This window comes from Furipterus horrens, unplaced genomic scaffold (assembly GCF_987537825.1).
Source record: "Furipterus horrens unplaced genomic scaffold, mFurHor1.1.pri manual_scaffold_2, whole genome shotgun sequence".
Taxonomy (NCBI): Eukaryota; Metazoa; Chordata; class Mammalia; order Chiroptera; family Furipteridae; genus Furipterus; species Furipterus horrens.
The window spans coordinates 4,540,573-4,557,622 of record NW_028327172.1 but is presented as its reverse complement, the minus strand read 5'-3'; the positions used below and the strand labels follow the sequence as shown (position 1 = coordinate 4,557,622).

At 52.1% G+C, this 17,050-nt stretch overlaps 2 protein-coding genes across 2 annotated transcripts; one reads left to right on the top strand and one right to left on the bottom strand.

Annotated features, from left to right (window-relative positions):
* Positions 1-1,752: 1,752 nt before the first annotated feature.
* Positions 1,753-4,369, bottom strand: CCDC87 (coiled-coil domain containing 87). The gene is given in 2 exon segments (XM_090291836.1): positions 1,753-1,899; positions 1,901-4,369. Coding segments are annotated over 2 exon segments (2,616 nt in total).
* A 189-nt stretch (positions 4,370-4,558) lies between these two features.
* Positions 4,559-16,762, top strand: CCS (copper chaperone for superoxide dismutase). Its single transcript, XM_090258002.1, has 8 exons — positions 4,559-4,676; positions 4,986-5,058; positions 11,221-11,358; positions 11,570-11,747; positions 12,566-12,626; positions 16,152-16,229; positions 16,305-16,408; positions 16,507-16,762. The coding sequence occupies exons 2-8, from the start codon at positions 5,004-5,006 to the stop codon at positions 16,658-16,660; spliced, it is 768 nt and encodes a 255-aa protein (XP_090114128.1). The 5' UTR covers positions 4,559-4,676; positions 4,986-5,003; the 3' UTR covers positions 16,661-16,762.
* Positions 16,763-17,050: the final 288 nt, after the last annotated feature.

Below are 17,050 nucleotides of genomic sequence, written 5' to 3'. Positions count from 1 at the left end.
TTACTATCTGATCCTCCACAGAAACAGTTTGCCGACCCTTGCTGTAGAGTTTCTCACCTGGTTTATGTGTAACTTCGGGAGAATGCAGCAATATTCCAGGAGAGAAGCCAAAATATAAATGCTAAATATATAGCTTGTCCGCCCAAGGGGCAGTTTAATTCAAAGGTAAGAATTTCAAGCATCGTTTTTATATTAAAATAAATATGCACATATTTTGGTGTAGAATGCAAACTTTGCATAATTTCAAAAATAGGAGACTTTAAAGAAATCTTCCTTATGCCTTTCAGGCCAAATGTCCATGGGGCTCACTTCTCCCTTCCTTCAACCCTTTGCTCAAATCTTACCTTCCCACTGAGTCCTATACTAATTACCCTAATTAAAACTATATCCTGCCCTGGCTACTGTGGCTCAGTGGACTGGGCATCGGCCTGCGAACCAAGTGTCGCTGGTTCGATTCCCAGTCAGGGCACATGACTAGGTTGCATGTCAGGTCCCCAGTTGGGGGTGCGTGAGAGGCAACTGCACATTGATGTTTCTCTCCCTCTCTTTCTCCTTTCCTCTCTCTCTAAAAACAGATAAATAAAATAAAATAAAAATTAAATTAAAAAAAAACTCAATCCTTGTGTCTACTTATAAAAACAAAAAACAAACAAAAAAATATATCCTTCACCTTTTATTTCCTCTTACCCTACCTACTTTTTCTTTTTTCCACAGTACTTGTCACCTGCTCATATTTTATTATTCAATGCACTTAGGTGCTACATTTATTATTTGTTGTCTACTTCTCTTCAGTAGAATGTAAACTCTACAAAGGGTAGGAAACTTTTTGTTCAGTGATGTAAACCGAGCGTAAACTATCTAGTAGGTACTCAGGAATTATTTGCTGAATTAGGTAATGGAAAGATACACAAGAAACCGGTAACAGTTGTTACCCACAGGCAGGGCAACTGAGGTACTAGAGGTAAGGATGAAAAGGAGACTTACTTTTCAAGACATATCTTTGTGTACTTTGTACCACGTGCTTGTATTAACTGGTAAAAACTTAATAAAAAGTTTTATGCTAGAACTGACCCTGCCTGGTGTGGCTCAGTGGACTGAGCACTGGCCTGCGAACCAGTAGGCTACTGGTTCGATTCCTGGTCCGCAAACATGCCTGGGTTGTGGGTCAGGTCCCCAGTTGCGGGCGTGCAGGAGACAACCGATGGATGTGTCACACATCAATGTTCCTCTCCCTCTTTTTCCCCCTTTCCCTCCTTCTAAAAATAAATAAATAAATACAATCTATAAAAAAAATTTTATGCTAGAATTGGAAGAAGTGACAGCCTAGACTCAACACTTCCCCTGACACATGATGGTCCAGATGCAGAGAAGTCATTTGCCACCAGGATTTAAACTCACATCTAACTCCAGAGCCCTAGCTCTTAACCATTATGCCATAGAGCCTTTTGGTTTGGATCTCTATCAGCCAATTTAATGTAGCATGATAGAAACGCCAAGGTATTCCAAAGGAGATGGTTTGCCTCTGTCTGATATTTTCCAATACAATGAACTCCAAGGAATGGTCTCAGCTCTTTTGATATATGAGACTTTGGCTGTACTGTGCTTAGCTTGACATAAATGGGAAGACCAGTCTTGGGGTTTCTTTGATGACAACTGCACTGTCAAAATAAAGTGTTCATCTCAATCCCTTGGTAGCCAGAAGCACAGTGTTCCTGAAACATGCGTGCCCAGATATTTCTTCTTCCAAAGCAGTCAAGAGGTCTGGATGGGGCTACTGGGTGTTGCAGGGTGAGGGAGGGATTTGAAGGCACTTGGCCTGGGAGTATTCCTAGGGGCTGTTAAAGGCGGGCTGCTGAGCCTCCCGAACATGGCTGCTGGTGCGAGGCCTTCTGGGCCTGGACAGCTGGTGCACCCGCTGCCGCTGCTGCAGCCAGTAGAGCATTTCCACTCTGTCGTGCTTCATCTTGTCCAGATAGCGCCGGCCCTTGAAAGTCACTGGTTCACCAAAGATTGACTCAACCTCCTTCAGGAGCGAAACCAAAGGAGCCTCCATTAGATTGAGCTTCCTGTGTAGATGGTGGCGGATCTGATTTTCCTCTAGGAAGCGACTCAGTCCCGTGCCAGTCTTTTGGAAGAAACGGTTGGGGTCAGAGGCCTGTCGCTCAAACCACTCCAGTTTCCCCAGCATCATCTCCCGAAGCTGAATGGGCTGCAGGGTCTGCTCCCAGGCACTCACCAATGAAGGCAGCTGCCTCAGACGGGCATTAGAGCTATACTTGATGGCCATGTCCAGGCGGTCCTTGTCAGGAACCTCAAGCATGGACCACAACCGCTCCAGACGCTTCTGCAGGCTGAGGATTTTGTGGGGTTCTCCCAGGAGGTTGGTCCTCTTAGTTTCTAGGCGATGCCCCAGCACTGTGTTCCAATCCCACTTTCCTGGTACAAAGTCTGGCTCTTCATCTTCCAGCAATGGAGGTGGGTGCTCAATCTTTAGAGACTCTCTGACAGGGGCTATGATCTCCACAGGAATCTCCTCTTCATACATCTGGAAGATGACATGGAGGAAATCTGACTCCTGGTTGTTGAGGTATTTGAAATAGTCATCCGCAGACAAGCTGGTTTTCCACCAGTTCATCCCCGTGGTCTTGTGTGATGAACCCGCCCAGCCTTTGCTTGCTTGGAGTGAGGTGAAGGAGCACATCCTTTCAGGGTTGGACTGAAAGGTGTTGCTTCTCTGGGGATGAAGAGCAGCCAGCTTGGGGTTGATGACATTATACTGTTTTTCTTGACGCAGAAAAGCTGAGGACAGGAACATTGACCAGTCTTCACTGGCTGCAGGCTCAATCAGGGGTCCCTGGTCAAGAGAGAAGTAGTCAGTAGAGACACTGCTCATCAACTCCTTGTAGATCTCCCTGATACTATTACCAACAAAGCGATCAATATCCATTTCCTCGATAAGTTTGGGTTCCAGTTCACCAGCCAGGTGGTTGTATAGGGCCCCAGTCCCCTCAACATGGAAGGAATCCGAAAACTTTCTCTCAGAGACCCGTACACCAGCTGCCTGGACCACAACCTGATTTCTTAGCTTCAAAGTAACAGTCACTGGCTGTGGGTAAAGTGGAGGGGATTTGGGGGACTGGGGACCCCATTGCCCAGAGGTTTCTTCTTCCTCGTTCAACATTCTCTGCAGCTCTTCCACGCGACGCGTTGCAGCTGAGTGGTGGGTCTGGGCCCTCAGGAGTGGGGGCATGCCTGAGTCTGTTGGTGAGTAGTGAGTCCACTCCAATTTCATGTTGTTCATCATCTGCTTCAGGTCCTCAGCCACTATGTCCGCTACCAGCTCTGGTTTGCTATCTGCAAACAGGACCAGTGGGGTTACGGGACGAGGGGGGAGTGCAGGAAGACCCAGTTCATCTGCTAGCTTCCAGCCCACACGCAGAGAGGGCATGGACTGGCTCTTCTGGAGCTGGGAGTAGAGAGGCAAATGGGAGGTGGGGGGAGACCCACTGGCGAGAGCTACTGAGTACGCAGGCAGTGACACAGTCTGTGAGGAGGTGAAGCTTTCTGTCTTCTTTTGCATGGCGGGCAGCCAGGGGAGAGGTTTTCTCGTGTTCAGCTGGGGGATGGACTTCAATTCCTTCACCGGATCAGGTCCAGGCTCTCTGAGAAACTCTAGCGAGCGACTGAGCCGAATGAGGTAGTTCAGGCTGAGGTTGGAGCATGGCACTTGGGCGAAGCGAGCGCTGTGAGGACTTGGTCTGACAGTCCCAGGGGGGCTGAAGGGGCGCAGCTTGGACATGCGGCCCTGGGCCTGCTCTACTTTCAGCAGGGCACGGAAGTCGGTGAGCAGGCCACGGTAGACCTCGGGGCTGGTGAGGAAGGCTGTGCAGTCCCTGGCGAGGTTGGCCGCCAACCGAGTGAGCGTGGCTGATTCAGTGAAGACATACGAGGAGGTCGACCTGGTTTTCAGCAGGTGCAGGTAGCGTAAGAAGAGCTGCTCGCAGCTGAGCAGCACGTAGACCAGGAGCCGCTTCCGCAGCCTCTGGTTGTCCAGGTGGCTCAGACTAGGTTCGGTGGGAGGCTCCTGCCAGCTGCACTTTAGCTCGTCCAAGATGACCTCTGTGAAACGGCGTCGGCCCTCAGGAGGCATCCGCTCCTCCAGCCCACAGCTGGCCAGCCGCTTGGCCACCTGGCGGCAGAGCGACGCCACCGTCAGCTGCGAGACAGGCAGGGACGGCAGCGTCGGGACCTCCAGTAGGAGGCGCTTCTGAGAGTGTGGGCGCGTCACCGTGCTGGGGAACAGCGACAGCGGCCTCAGCAACCGGTGGTAATACTGTTGGAGCTCGGGTTCCGGTTTAAAAGGCTCCATTTTAGCGTTGGCGACGCCCGTTTTAGGCACAAAGGCCGCCAAGCGGTTACTAAGGCAACCAGGGACCAAACGGCCAGAGTGCGCCTGCGCGGCGGGTGCTCGCCAGGCCTAGAACTTCGTTGGGCGGGGGCGGGGGGGAGCGGGGGCAGGGCCTTGCGTGCGCGCGCACCAAAGGCGGGGCAAAATCGGCTTCCGAGGCTCCGCCTCCTTCAGACGCTGCACTAGGTTTCCGCTGTAGGACTTAGCAGTTCAGATTCTCCGACTGGGTCCGAGATGGCATCGGACTCAGGGGACCGTGGGACCGCCTGTATGGTGAGGGTCGAAGTCTCGTGTGGGAGCGTCGCGGGGCCTCGACCCCTCGGGGTGATCGTTAACTCGAGAAGTGGGGAAGAAGCGGGGCTCCGGCGTGAAAAGGGTGCGAGAGTAGCAGGATCTTTGCGGTTCATGTTGGAGGGTGTTGGTCCTGAAATGAGTGATAATGAAGAAGACGTTTCAGGAGGTGTCACGTGGGATGTTTTCCCAGGCCTTTGGGGGTAGTCGTAGGGGAGGGAGTGACACGGTCACGCAGGAGGGGAGGTTCCCAGCTCTCATCCCTCGGTCCCTGCTGCCCTTGCAGCTGGAGTTCGCCGTGCAGATGACCTGTCAGAGCTGTGTGGACGCGGTGCGCAAGACCCTGCAAGGAGTGGCAGGTAAGAGCCTGATAAATTTTCTGTGGACCGTCCAGAGGCCTCTGGGAGAGGCAAGCAAATCTCTTAGACCAACCGCATTCCCGTTTTACAGCTGCAGAAATTGAGACCCAGAGAGGAGAAAGACTGTTCTTGGAGTCACATAGAACCCCAGAGGCAGAGCCTGAGTACAGGTCTCCAGCCTGTCCTGCCAGCAGCTGCCTGTCCTCCTGGTGTCTTAAAGCTCGAGTACCTGGAGAGTACAGACCTAGGCCGAGCAGAGCCCCGCCTACAGTTGTTCCCTGGAAAACAAGCACTTTTTGCTGGTGAAACAGCATCATCTTGACAAAGCAAACATGTTCCTGGCCATGTTCCATCCTAGGCAGCTCCTGGTTCTTAGACGTCAGCTAGGTAGCTGGTCTGGAGGCGACCTGGCACAGCTGGAAGGCTCTGAGAAGGCAGAGCCCCCCGCATGGCGCTGGGAACTACGTCCCTTTGATTCTGTTAAATGTTCATCCAGTCGCACGGGAGCTGTAGACAGACACTGGGGGCTTTTTTCAGGGAGAAGGGTTCCCTAGTGTTTCAGGCACAGCCCTGTCTCAGGTAGAGGTGAGCACACACGCTTTACTCCTGGAAGAGCAGGTCTGGCAAGAGATGAGGTGAGGTGGGTTGCCAAACTGGGACAACGGTGGCAGTCGGCTCTGCACAGGGTAGAATGTGTCGTGGCTGTTAGGGGGGTGTGCACCAGAGTTAGACTGGGTTCAGATCTCCTCTTTGCCGCTTTGAGGCACTGAGGTCTCAGGTATGTGACTTTTTGTGCCTCTCTCTTTCTTCGGTATTTAAATGGGCATGATAATGGCAGCCACTCGGGAGGCTTGTCCAGAGACTGCGTTAGTGAATTAGCGCTTTAGAAAAGTCTTTGGCGTGGGATGAGAGCACACTGAGGCTTAGGAATTGCAACAGGAAGGGCTTACGGGTGGTAATAGTCTGGCTGGGCAGGGGAAGGAGGGGACAGGTCCTGAAGCTGCGTTTGCTGTGTGGTTGGGGACAATGGGCGAGGGTTTCAGGGGACTGAGCCGTGCCACCGGGAGTGCAGTGCTCTGACCAAAGCTTTCCGAGGATGTGGGGCTCTCGACTTCCTGTAAAACATTCTTGCTGGGAGAGCAGACAGCCAGGCTTTTTGTTGGACACGGCAATTTTTTGCCCTCAGCAGGTTTCTGAGGCACAGAAAGAGACCTCTGGTGACTACAGTTTCTGTTCTGGGTAACTGGAACCGGCTTGGCTTTTTCATGGGCGGTGAGGGGAGAGGGGTTTGCCCTCTTCGGAGGCCTGGGGCTTTGGAGAACTGAGCTTTGCCCTCTTGCCAGGTGTAAGTGGGAGGAACTCCCAGCCCAAAGCTCACTTTTTTGAACCCTCATCGTGCACCCTGGAGTTCACCGCGGGCTTATCTTTTCTCTCTCACTGGGTTCTGAGCTAAACAAGGGCTGGCTTGGCCACACTCTGGGCTTCACCAGCCAAACTGAACTACTGCTCAGCTGGAGTCCTGGTTTAGACTCCGGTCAGGAGTGCAGAAGTGCGCAGTTACAAAGAACTTCCCGCCTGGAGCCCTCCCACTTCAGGAGCAGAGAATCAGCTCCTCTTAAGAGACAGCATACCAGGAACCCACCTGCCATAAAGCTAATCTGTCAAAAGTTTTGCCTGCTCTATGTCTAAAATATATTCAAAAATAAAAATAAAAATAAAAAAATAAAATAAAATAAAATATATTCAATCTAGCCTCTTTTTCCATACTTTGGCCTTCACCCCAATCCAAGCCACCTCACCTCTCCCAGACCCAAACAAGAACTTCATCTTCGGGCTCCCTGTTACCTCTGTTGCCCGCTCTAATACTTTTTCATATAAAAGCCAGAGTGAGCCCTGGTCAGTGTGGCTCAGTTGGTTGGAGCATCATCCTATAACCGAAAGGTTGCAGGTTCTATTCTCCGGTCCAGGTGTATATAATCCCAGGTCCAGGTGTGTGCGATCCTGGTTCTGTGGCATATAGTCAGGTGACATACAGTCTGGGCATGTATGGGAGGCAGCTGATCGATGCCTCTCTTTCATTAATGTTTCTCTCTCTCCCTTCCTCTCTCTCTAAAATTGATGAAAAAAATGTCCTCAGGTGAGAATATTTTTTTTTTAAAGCAAGAGTGATTTTTAAAATCATACATTAGCCCTGGCTGGTGTGGCTCAGTGGATTGAGTGCCGGCCTATGAACTGAAGGGTTGCTGGTTTGATTCCCAGCCAGAGCACAGGCCTGGGTTGTGGGCCAGGTTCCCAGTTTGGGGCCTGCGAGAGGCAAGCAATCATGTTTCTCTTGCATATCAATGTTTCTCTCCCTCTCTTTCTCCCTTCCTTCCCTTCTCTCTAAAAGTAAATAAATAAAATCTTTAAAAAAAAATCATACATTAGATAATGTGACTGCCATGTCTAAAATCTTCTAGAAGTAATAATGTTTGAGAGCTTCCCATGGGCCAGACACTGTTTTAAGTGCTATATATAAAGAACTCATTTAGGTCTTCAATAACCCTTTGAAGTAGATAGCATTACTATCTCCATTTGCATGTGAAGAGTCTAGACAGAAAATTCAACAGAAATGTTGAGTAACTGGTCTAAGGCCACACAGCTAATATGTAACAGACTCAGGATTTCAACTCCAGAGCCCACACTCCACCACTATCCACTATGGCCTTTCCCGCTGGCTTTCCATTGCACTAAAATTAAAGTCTAGATTCTTTCCCGTTGCCTACAAAGCTGTGCTTGGCCCTGGCTGGTGTGGCTCTATGCGTTGAGCACCAAAAGGTCACTGGTTCAATTCCCAGTCACCCTTACCTTCTCTCTAAAAACTAATAAAATCTTGCCCTGGCCAGTGTGGCTTAGTTGGTTGGAGCATCATCCCGTAAACCAAAAGGTCGCGAGTTCAATTCCCAGTTGGGGAACATACCCAGGTTGCAGATTCAGTTCCAGGTTTGGGCACGTACACATCTCTCTCTCTCTCTTTCTCTTCCCCGCCACCCCCCCCCCCCCGCTCTCCATCCCCCCCATCCCTCCCTTGCTTTCTCTCTGGAAGGATTGAAAAAATAAATAAATGAATGAATAAAATCTTAAAAAGACAAAAAAAAAAAAAAAAAAACCCCACCACCAACAAAAACCCTGTGCTTGATTTGCCTCCACTTATAGCTCCATATCTTACTATTCTCTTTACTCCCAGCTTCAGCCACACTGACCTGTCTCCCCCCCCCGACCCCCCACCAAATGTAATAAATTAATTTAAAAAATAAGAAATAAATAAAGCATTAATGTTGTTCCTGCCTCAGGGTCTTTGCCCATGCTGTTCCCCTGCTAGACTGCCCTTCCCTGACTACATTCAGGCCTTTGCTTAAAGGCTCAGAGAGACCTTTCTTGTCTAAGAGGCTAACCCCCTCCCCCTGTTATTCCCTAATACCCTCCCCGCTTTGTTCCCCAATACCTGTTTCGTTGACTGCACTTTTCACTGTCTGAGTGTGTCTCGTGCATGTGTTTGATATCTGAGCCCCTGCACCGGACGTGCGCTGCCTCATGGGGCAGACAGCACCTCACTTACGCCTGCTGTGTCCCCACTGCCTGGAACGTGGTGCATGACAGGTGCTTCGTGTACATTTGTTAAATGAATGAATAGGCAAGTGGATAAATGAAGCCTCTCTCACTGCACGCTTATCTGAGCCCTGGGAGCCTCAGCCAATCAGTCTTTTGGGGGCTCAACCCTACTCCCTCTGGGTGAGGGGACCGAACATCAGCTTTGGGGTTGGACAAGCTGCCTTCCAAGCTTTGTGACCTCAAGCCAGTTGTATAACCTTCCAGCCTCATTTCCTCACCTGCCAGATGAGGACGGTGTCACCGTCCTGCTATGTGTAAAGCAGAGCACGCAGCTCTTGTCATACCTTGCGGGCTCAGGCCACCAGAGTGCCCCGCCATTCCCCCCACAGCCCCTTTGCATCAAGAGGCACCTGTGTGGCCCTGGAACGCCAAGGCATCACAGGCTGCTGGGTGGCACAGGATGAGATGTGTGACGTGAGGGACCGTTGGTTATTTGGAGAGTTTCCTTTTCACAGAATAGCCTTTTTTTTTAGAGAATTTTTATGAATTTGAGCCAAACTGATGACGTGCTGGGAAGTAAGATCTCAAATGCTCCCAGAATTGTCTTGTTCTTGCAGGGGAGGACGTGGCTGTGCCTGTCCTATCTCCTTCACGCTGTGCCTGCCCCCAGCAGGGGCAAGGACGCTGCAGGGAAGCGAGCCCATGGGGTCTTCTGTAGCCACCAGCCCAATACTCCTGTCTCTCAGGCGCTGCCTCCTCCCGGCAGCGTTTCCTTTGAGCAGGAAGGAATCTGAGCAGCGGAGGTGCCTTGTCTGTACCCGGGGAATTATTCTTTTCTCTGCCTGATGGTTAACCCAGGCATAGTCTGAGTTCTCCCCTAGCCTGGGAGCTCCCTAAATACTAGGACCAGTGCTTTCCCTGACCTTGGCCTCCTCCGTGCGAGGTACACGTTTGTCGAAAGGATACGGGGGCAGGAAACCAAGGATGAAGCAAAGGCCAGCGGTGAGTGTAGCGTTCAGTTCACAGAGCACTAGCTGAACGCGGCCCGAAACGCCTTATTTAACCTGCTTCTCCTGGCCCGCCCACGGCTCCCGGGGGCTTACCCCCCAGCGCAGCAAACACATTTACTGAGGTCAAAGCAGAGTGATTATAAGCCCTACAGGTAAGAGCAGCATTTAGAGTTCCTAGCCCATCCCCTCTGCACTGGCTGAGGATTCAAGAGTTCTCCTAAAAGGCTTGGGAGCCCCAAATACCTGAGAATGAAGGAGAAGCCCCTTTCTGCCTTCTCCGAGTTGGCTCGACGTTCGTCCAAGCTGAGCATGTATCAGAGTCACCCACAGGCTGTGTACACACAGGGGTGACTTTGGGGGTTTGGGGGCAACTGAAACACACTGACACTTGAACCTGACCCTTGTGGAACACGCAGCGCTCCCGCCCTCACAGTGTGACTTACGCAGGGAAGTGGCAGCTGCTACGGGAGGGCAGAGGTGGGGGTCCCAACCCAGCCTGGAGGCTGGGGGCCCCTTCTCAGGCGAGCAGCATCCAGGTGAAGGGCTCGGGCTCCGGAGCTAGGCTGTCTGGGGTGAATCGTAGGTCCACGATTTCCTACAGTGTGACTTTGAGCAAGTTTCTTAATTTCTCTGCACCCGAGTCACAGGATTACTTGAGTTTGGAAGGAGTTCCTTCATGTAAAGTACGAAAAAGCCCACAGTGTGTACTCAGAAAATGTTAGCTCTCATAATGATGGTGATATGAGCTTTACTGAAATATAATTCATATATCACAGAATTTACCCATTTAAAGTCTATGTGCAGTTCAGTGGCTTTTGGGGCTTAAGGGGGTTCAGTGGTCATGGGAAAATACAATAAAAGTAAATAAATAAAAACCAAAAAGAACTATACAGTTCAATTGTTTTTAGTATATTCACAGAGTTGTGCAATCATCACCACTATCGGTTTTATATTTTACCGCCCTCCTGTTACCCTACCCCCTGATCTACCTTCTGTCCTTACAGATTTGCCTATCCTGGACATTTCCTCTGGAATGGCCTTTTGTGACTGGCTTTCCCGTAACAATGTTTTCAAGGTTCACATGTGTTGCAGCAACCGTCAGTGCTCCCCATTCCTTTTTGTGGCTGAACAGTACTTCTTCGTTGTATTGAAATAATGCATTTTGTTTATCCATCAGTGGATGGGCATTTGGGTTGTTTTTACCTTTGGCTATTACGAGTAATGTGGCTCTGCTAGCCCGCTTTTGAAAAACATTTTAAAAGAATTATCTATGTTTCAAAAATTATAAATAATGCCCGGCATATAACAAGGACTCACAATAATCCTGGGAGTGAGGGGACATTACCCCCACTTTATTTATAAAGAAACCGCCCAGACCTGGGAAAGGCAGGTCCCGTGTCATGGTGTTAAGGGCCTTACAGAAGGCAGCTTCCGAGCCTGCATCCAGCCATGGAAAGTTGGTGAAGATGGGGAGAGGGCGTCACCCCCTGTTTCTCTCCTCCCTGTTCCCAGCACAGGGGTGCCAGCCCTCAGCTGCCCTCTGTCCCCTCTCCTCTCCCAGGTGTCCAGAGCGTAGAGGTGCAGTTGGAGAACCAGATGGTCCTGGTGCAGACGACCCTGCCCAGCCAGGAGGTGCAGACCCTCTTAGAAGGCTCGGGGCGGCAGGCGGTACTCAAGGGCATGGGCAGTGGTCTTTTGCGTGAGTAACCACTGTGGCCTTGGCCTTGCCTTTCTGGGAGGGAGGTGGCCTGGGGCCGGTGTAAATCTAACTGCAGGATTTTGTGGCTTTGGGTTGGGGAGGCTTTGGAGGTGTGAAAGTTATGTAGGGCTCTGCCCGTGCCCTTCCCCAGCTGATGAAGGGGTGGGGCTGGGGAGGTGGTGGGCCAACCCAGGTGCCTTATGCCTTGCAGAGAACCTGGGGGCAGCAGTGGCCATTCTAGGGGGGCCTGGCCCTGTGCAGGGGGTGGTGCGCTTCCTGCAGCTAAGCCCTGAGCGCTGCCTCATTGAAGGGACCGTTGACGGCCTGGAGCCTGGGCCGCACGGCCTGCATGTCCATCAGTTCGGGGACCTCACAAGGAACTGCAACAGGTAAGTCCTCTGTGACCTCCCTTATAGCATCCTCACCCCCCACCCCAGCTGTGTACCCACTATGTGCAGGGGGCTGTATTCGGCCCTTAGGCACACGTGCACACTTGGTCCTTGTAAGTACCTGGTGAGACATGTCCATACAGGCCCAGTCTACAGATGAGGAAACTGAGGCTCAAAGAGGTTAAATGATTTGTCAAAGGCTCCAGAGCATGTAAATAGTAGAGTAGGGATTTGAACCAAAATCTGACCCTAATGTTCCTGCTCATAGCCACCTTACTGCCCCTAAGATGGAAGGCGACTCCTGGACATGGGAAAGGCAGGTCCTGTGCCTTGGTGTTTGTCATGCTATGATACTATTAGTTGGTCACTCATTTATGTCTCCCCTAGAAACTTACTGAGGGCTGGACCCATGTTCAATTCTTTAAAAAAAAAAAAAAAAGATTTTATTTTTTTATTTTTAGAGAGAGAGGAAGGTGGGGAAGGAAAAGAGGGAGAGAATCATCAATGTGCAAGAGATACATCCATCGGTTGCCTCTTGCGTGCCCCCAACCAGGGACCTGGCCTACAACTGAGACATGTGCCCTGATTGGGAATTGAACCCGCAGCCTCTCGGTTTGCAGGCCAGTGCTAAGTCCACTGAGCCACATCAGCCAGGGCTCGAGTCTCCTTAGTGTCCTCAACTCAAAGCCTGGCACAGAGTGGGCCTGTTTGTTGAGTGAATGAACAAATAAATGAATGAAACAAATGTAATTAAGAAGACATATCACCTGGCCTGTGAGCTGCTGTTTCATTGCCCACCTGCTACCTTTTATTCTTAGCTGTGGGGACCACTTTAACCCTGACGGAACCTCTCATGGGGGCCCCCAGGATGCTGACCGGGTAAGTGTCCAGCTGGGCGAGGCTCGGGCTAAGACAAAGCCCCAAGGTCTCAGAGGCCAGGCAGGCAGCTCTTGCAGCCTTTGAGTGAGACTCCTTTTTGGTCCCCACCTTATTTGGTTTCCGTTACATGCACTGATCGACACTTTCTGTGAGCAAGGCCTGCCATCTAGGAGCTCACAGTGGGGTCGGGGGACCACAGAGCACTTCATTGCAGCACAGTAAGATGATCCTGGCTGGGGGCTCTGGGAGTCCAGAGCCAGCCCCTGATATGGCCTGAGGGCCAGGGGCCATGGGAAAGCTTCCCGGAGATGTGACAGTGTGGAAATGGAAGGCCATTCCAGATGCTCCCGCTCCTGGTCCCGGGGTTTCACTTTTCCCCAGAGAAGTGTTTTCCCCACGGGCAGCAAGTCATGTGCTGCCTTAAGGATTTCTGCCTTATCTGAGGACCGTTTGTGCTGTTAGTTACTCAATGCTTTGGTTTAAATGGACTCATTTTTTCCCGTAGGTAAATTTAGTTATTTTTAGTGCTCCAGTCTATCACAGAAAGTTTCAAACGTTCCAAAGCAGAAAGACTGCTATCCCTGAACCCCCAGGTCCCTGTTACCCGGCTTCAGCAGTCACCACCCCGTGGCCAGTCCTGTTGCACCTGCGCCGCCGGGCCCCTTTTCCTCATTATTTTGAAGCAAAGCAAGACAGTATTTTATGTAATTAAGGTAGATTGAATTTTTAATGAGAAACTTGATATTGCACAGAGAACGGGAAACTGGTACTTCTAGCCTTGATAAGGAGGATCATTGTAGAAATAAGTCAGTGCAGGCCTAAAACGCATTCTGAGCCCTGCTAGTGACTGAGGTCCCCTTGATCGTTGTTAAAATGGTAGAGCCAGGTATTAAAGAGCTGTCAACACCAAACGGAACTTTGTCCTGGACATCAGACCCAAAGTGGCCTCCCCTCCCTGTGGGTTAATGTTTCCCAATGCCCTGTCCTCACACACCTAACACCGTCTACTTCTCTTCCCAGGGTGTGTTTCCCCTTCATGGGGTTCCATGCCAGGCAGGCCCTGGGTCCTGGTCCTGAGAGCTGGTGACTCCCCTTTATGCACCCCGAGGACTCACAGGCTTCCTTGGTTTTTGTTTTCTGTCCAGATGAAAGCTTGCATCCTTCTGCCACAAAACAAATGAAAACACGATGTTTTTTTAATTCATGTGACTGGTTTTTTGGACTTTTGACAGCTCGGCCACATTTCTCCTGGTTGGAAGCTTTTTCTCCTCTCCCCCACTCCCCCCCACCGCCCTCCCAGTCAAAGCTGGAGAAAAGCCTTTCTGCCCCAGCCACTGCCCAGGGCTGTGCTTGCATTCAGCGTATCAGTTACCTATTGCTGTAAATCCAGTCACGCCAAACCTCAGGGTGTAAAACCACAAGCACCTACTGTCTGACGGCTTCCCTGGGTGCGGCTTAGCTGGGGTCCCCTCACAGGCCGCAGCCATGTTAAGGCTCCGGGCGGGCAGGACCTGCTCCCACACTGGCTCATGTTGCTGTTGGCAGGCTCGGGGCCTCCCTGGCCGTTGGCCAGACCTCAGTCCTTTGCCACGTGGCCTCTCCCTGGGGCAGCTCACACCACAGCAGCTGGCTTCCCTCGAAGCAAGAAAGCGAGAGGTGGCATCTAGGACTGAAGCCACACTCTTCTGTAACATAATCTTGGAAGTGACGCTAGGTTCAGCCCATGCTCAGGGGAGCAGACGAGGGCGGGTGCATCTTAGAGGCTGTCTTCCTGGCTGATCCTGGAGGGGTACTGAGCAGGAATTAGGCAGGTGAAGAGGCCACAGGCAGAGCCCCTGAGGCATGACCCAGCTGGAGCATCTGGGAACTGGCAGCCCCTGTCTCTTGTGAAGTGCAGGTTTTTTAAGGACAAGAGACCACCTTGCAACCTATGCCCTGACCTGGGCCCCTCTCAGGGCTGGGACTCAGAGGGAGCTGGAGCCAGCTGCTCCATGGTGCCCAAGGCCTTGATAGAGACAGAGGAAGACCTGAGCAAGAGTTCCATGACCGAGGCCACCTTGACAACTGACAGGTTCCTTATGGATTTCAGCATCTGATTTGGGCCAGATGGAAATGGATTCAGTGTGGGAATTCACATCCGACCATGGTTGTCCTGTCGCATGTCTCCTACGTGGTCTCAGCTTCCTTCCCTTCTCTCCTTGTCCCCCTCCAGTCCTTTCTCTTCATACACTGTACTGGAGGGATTGCACCAAAGCATCGGGTCACCATGTCATACCCCTGCCTAAAACCTCTCTTGGCTCTCCAGTGCCTGAAGGTAGAGGCCCCATCATGCTGCTTGGTGTGACATTCAAGGCCACTGGCCCAGTTCCACCCATCGGTGCGGAGGGGAGGGACTGAGAGGCTGCCTCTCTTGACCCTCTGCTGCCAAGTCATGCCTCTGAGCTACACTGCCTGCTGCTGCTCCCTCAGCCAGGTCCTGAAAATTCTCCCCGAGGCTCTGTATCCTTGCCTCCCCCTTCTCGATCTTCCTGCCATAAAAGTCCCAACACAGGGCAGAACAAAAGCGCCAGGTGGAAGCAGAAGACGTCTCCCTGGGAAACAGGATGAAGCGGAAGTGGCTCTTGCTGCCTGTCGAACCTGTCATACAGTGACATGCTCTGTGACCGTGCTTTGCAGCAAGGTCTTGTATACCAGCCCACACGGGCACAGGCACTTGCTTCTGCCCAAAGTGTCAGGTTGGGGACAACATATTTGCACAGATGTGAGTCTCTGACTCACCAGTAGGGTCTTGTCCCCAGAACACGCACTCGCTGTTGAAATAACCCTGTGTGCATAACCACTCATCTGTTCTGCATCTGCCTCCCACCGAGCTGCGAGCCCCCCGAGGGCAGTGACTGCATATGCCCCGTCAGTGCCCGGCAGAGGGTGTCTGATTTAGGAGGTGCTCAGTAAATGTGCTATGACATTTATATTACCTTCCAGGGAGAAGGTGTGCAGCAGAGCCAGCTTCTGGGGGAGAGGGCAGGACAGGCCCTTTGGCCCTTGTGTTTCTTCTCTCTGTTCCTGGAAGCTGGACGTCAGGGAAGGGATGCGGGCCGCCTCTGATGGTCAAGAAGCCACGGCTGGCCAGTGTAAGCCCAGGGGAAGTGCAGATTGCCAAGGGCTCCCGGAGTCATCAGGAGGCGGGACAGCCGGCCTTGGAAAGAAGCAGGAAGTGGGCTGGTTTCTGAGGCCAGGATGCCAGGCTGGGCAATGACCTCACAGGAGAAACAGTCTGGTCCAGTGGGCATGGCTTCCTAGGAAGGGGGTCACTGGCTCTTTTCAGTGTGCCGCCATTCCACCCAGGATTTCAATTCCAGGGAAGGAGCATCAGTTGGCTTTCTTATGTCCCGAACCGTCCCTTCCTTTTACCTGGCTGTACCCACAGGAGGACACTGGTTCTTTTGGGAAGGGGAACCAGGTACTGGGAAGCCATAACCTGGCAGCTGGGCCCCACGTGCTCTTTCCCCCTGGGTCTCATTGCAGCACCGGGGAGACCTGGGGAACGTCCATGCTGATGCTGATGGCCGAGCCGTCTTCAGGATAGAGGATGAGCAGCTGAAGGTAAGGTGGAAAAGATCGTGGGGACCTTTCGTCACAGGCAGGTCCACTGTCTGAGGCCATTGTCTCCCCTCAAAGGTGTGGGATGTGATTGGCCGAAGCCTGGTCATTGATGAGGGAGAAGACGACCTGGGCCGGGGTGGCCATCCCTTGTCCAAAATCACCGGGAACTCAGGAAAGAGGTGGGTGATGCCGCCCCCTGCAGGAAGCTGTGCTCTGCCAGCCAGACCCGTGAGGGGCCCAGCCAAGTGCCTGCTCTTGACCACACATTGATCTGCAGGTTGGCCTGTGGCATCATCGCACGCTCCGCTGGCCTTTTCCAGAACCCCAAGCAGATCTGCTCCTGCGACGGCCTCACCATCTGGGAGGAGCGAGGCCGGCCCATCGCTGGCGAGGGCCGAAAGGAGCCGGCCCAGCCCCCTGCCCACCTTTGAGCAGGGCCTCAGCCTCAGGTCCAGCACTGTCCTCCCAGCTGGACGCCGCCCTCTTCCCTGTGGAGCAGAGGGGGCCCTGCTTGTTCAATCCGAGGAGAGCAGGGATATGGGGTGTGCAGGGGATGCTGTGAGGCTCCCCTTGGCAAATTAAAGCTTTATTTTCATATCAAACTCTGTGTTTTGTCCATGCTCCCATGTCCCACAGGCTTGGTGAACACTGTCTCTCTCCCTCTGCCCTCTCCTTCAAGGACCAGCTCTTAGCTTTTGTAGCCACAAAAAACATGGATTTAAACCCACACACCTCCTACCCTGACTGGTGTAGCTCAGTACGTTGGGCATCGTCCCACAACCTGAAAGGTCATCAGTTCGATTCCCAGTCAGAGCATGTGC

What these genes read in the sequence shown, in the direction of transcription:
- CCS (XM_090258002.1), top strand. Translation starts at nt 5,004, where the DNA reads ATGACCTGTCAGAGCTGTGTGGACGCGGTGCGCAAGACCCTGCAAGGA. An exon ending in GACCCTGCAAGGAGTGGCAG is followed by an intron (nt 5,059 to 11,220) that starts GTAAGAGCCTGA and finishes CTCCTCTCCCAG; the next exon opens with GTGTCCAGAGCGTAGAGGTG. An exon ending in ACCGGGAACTCAGGAAAGAG is followed by an intron (nt 16,409 to 16,506) that starts GTGGGTGATGCC and finishes ATTGATCTGCAG; the next exon opens with GTTGGCCTGTGGCATCATCG.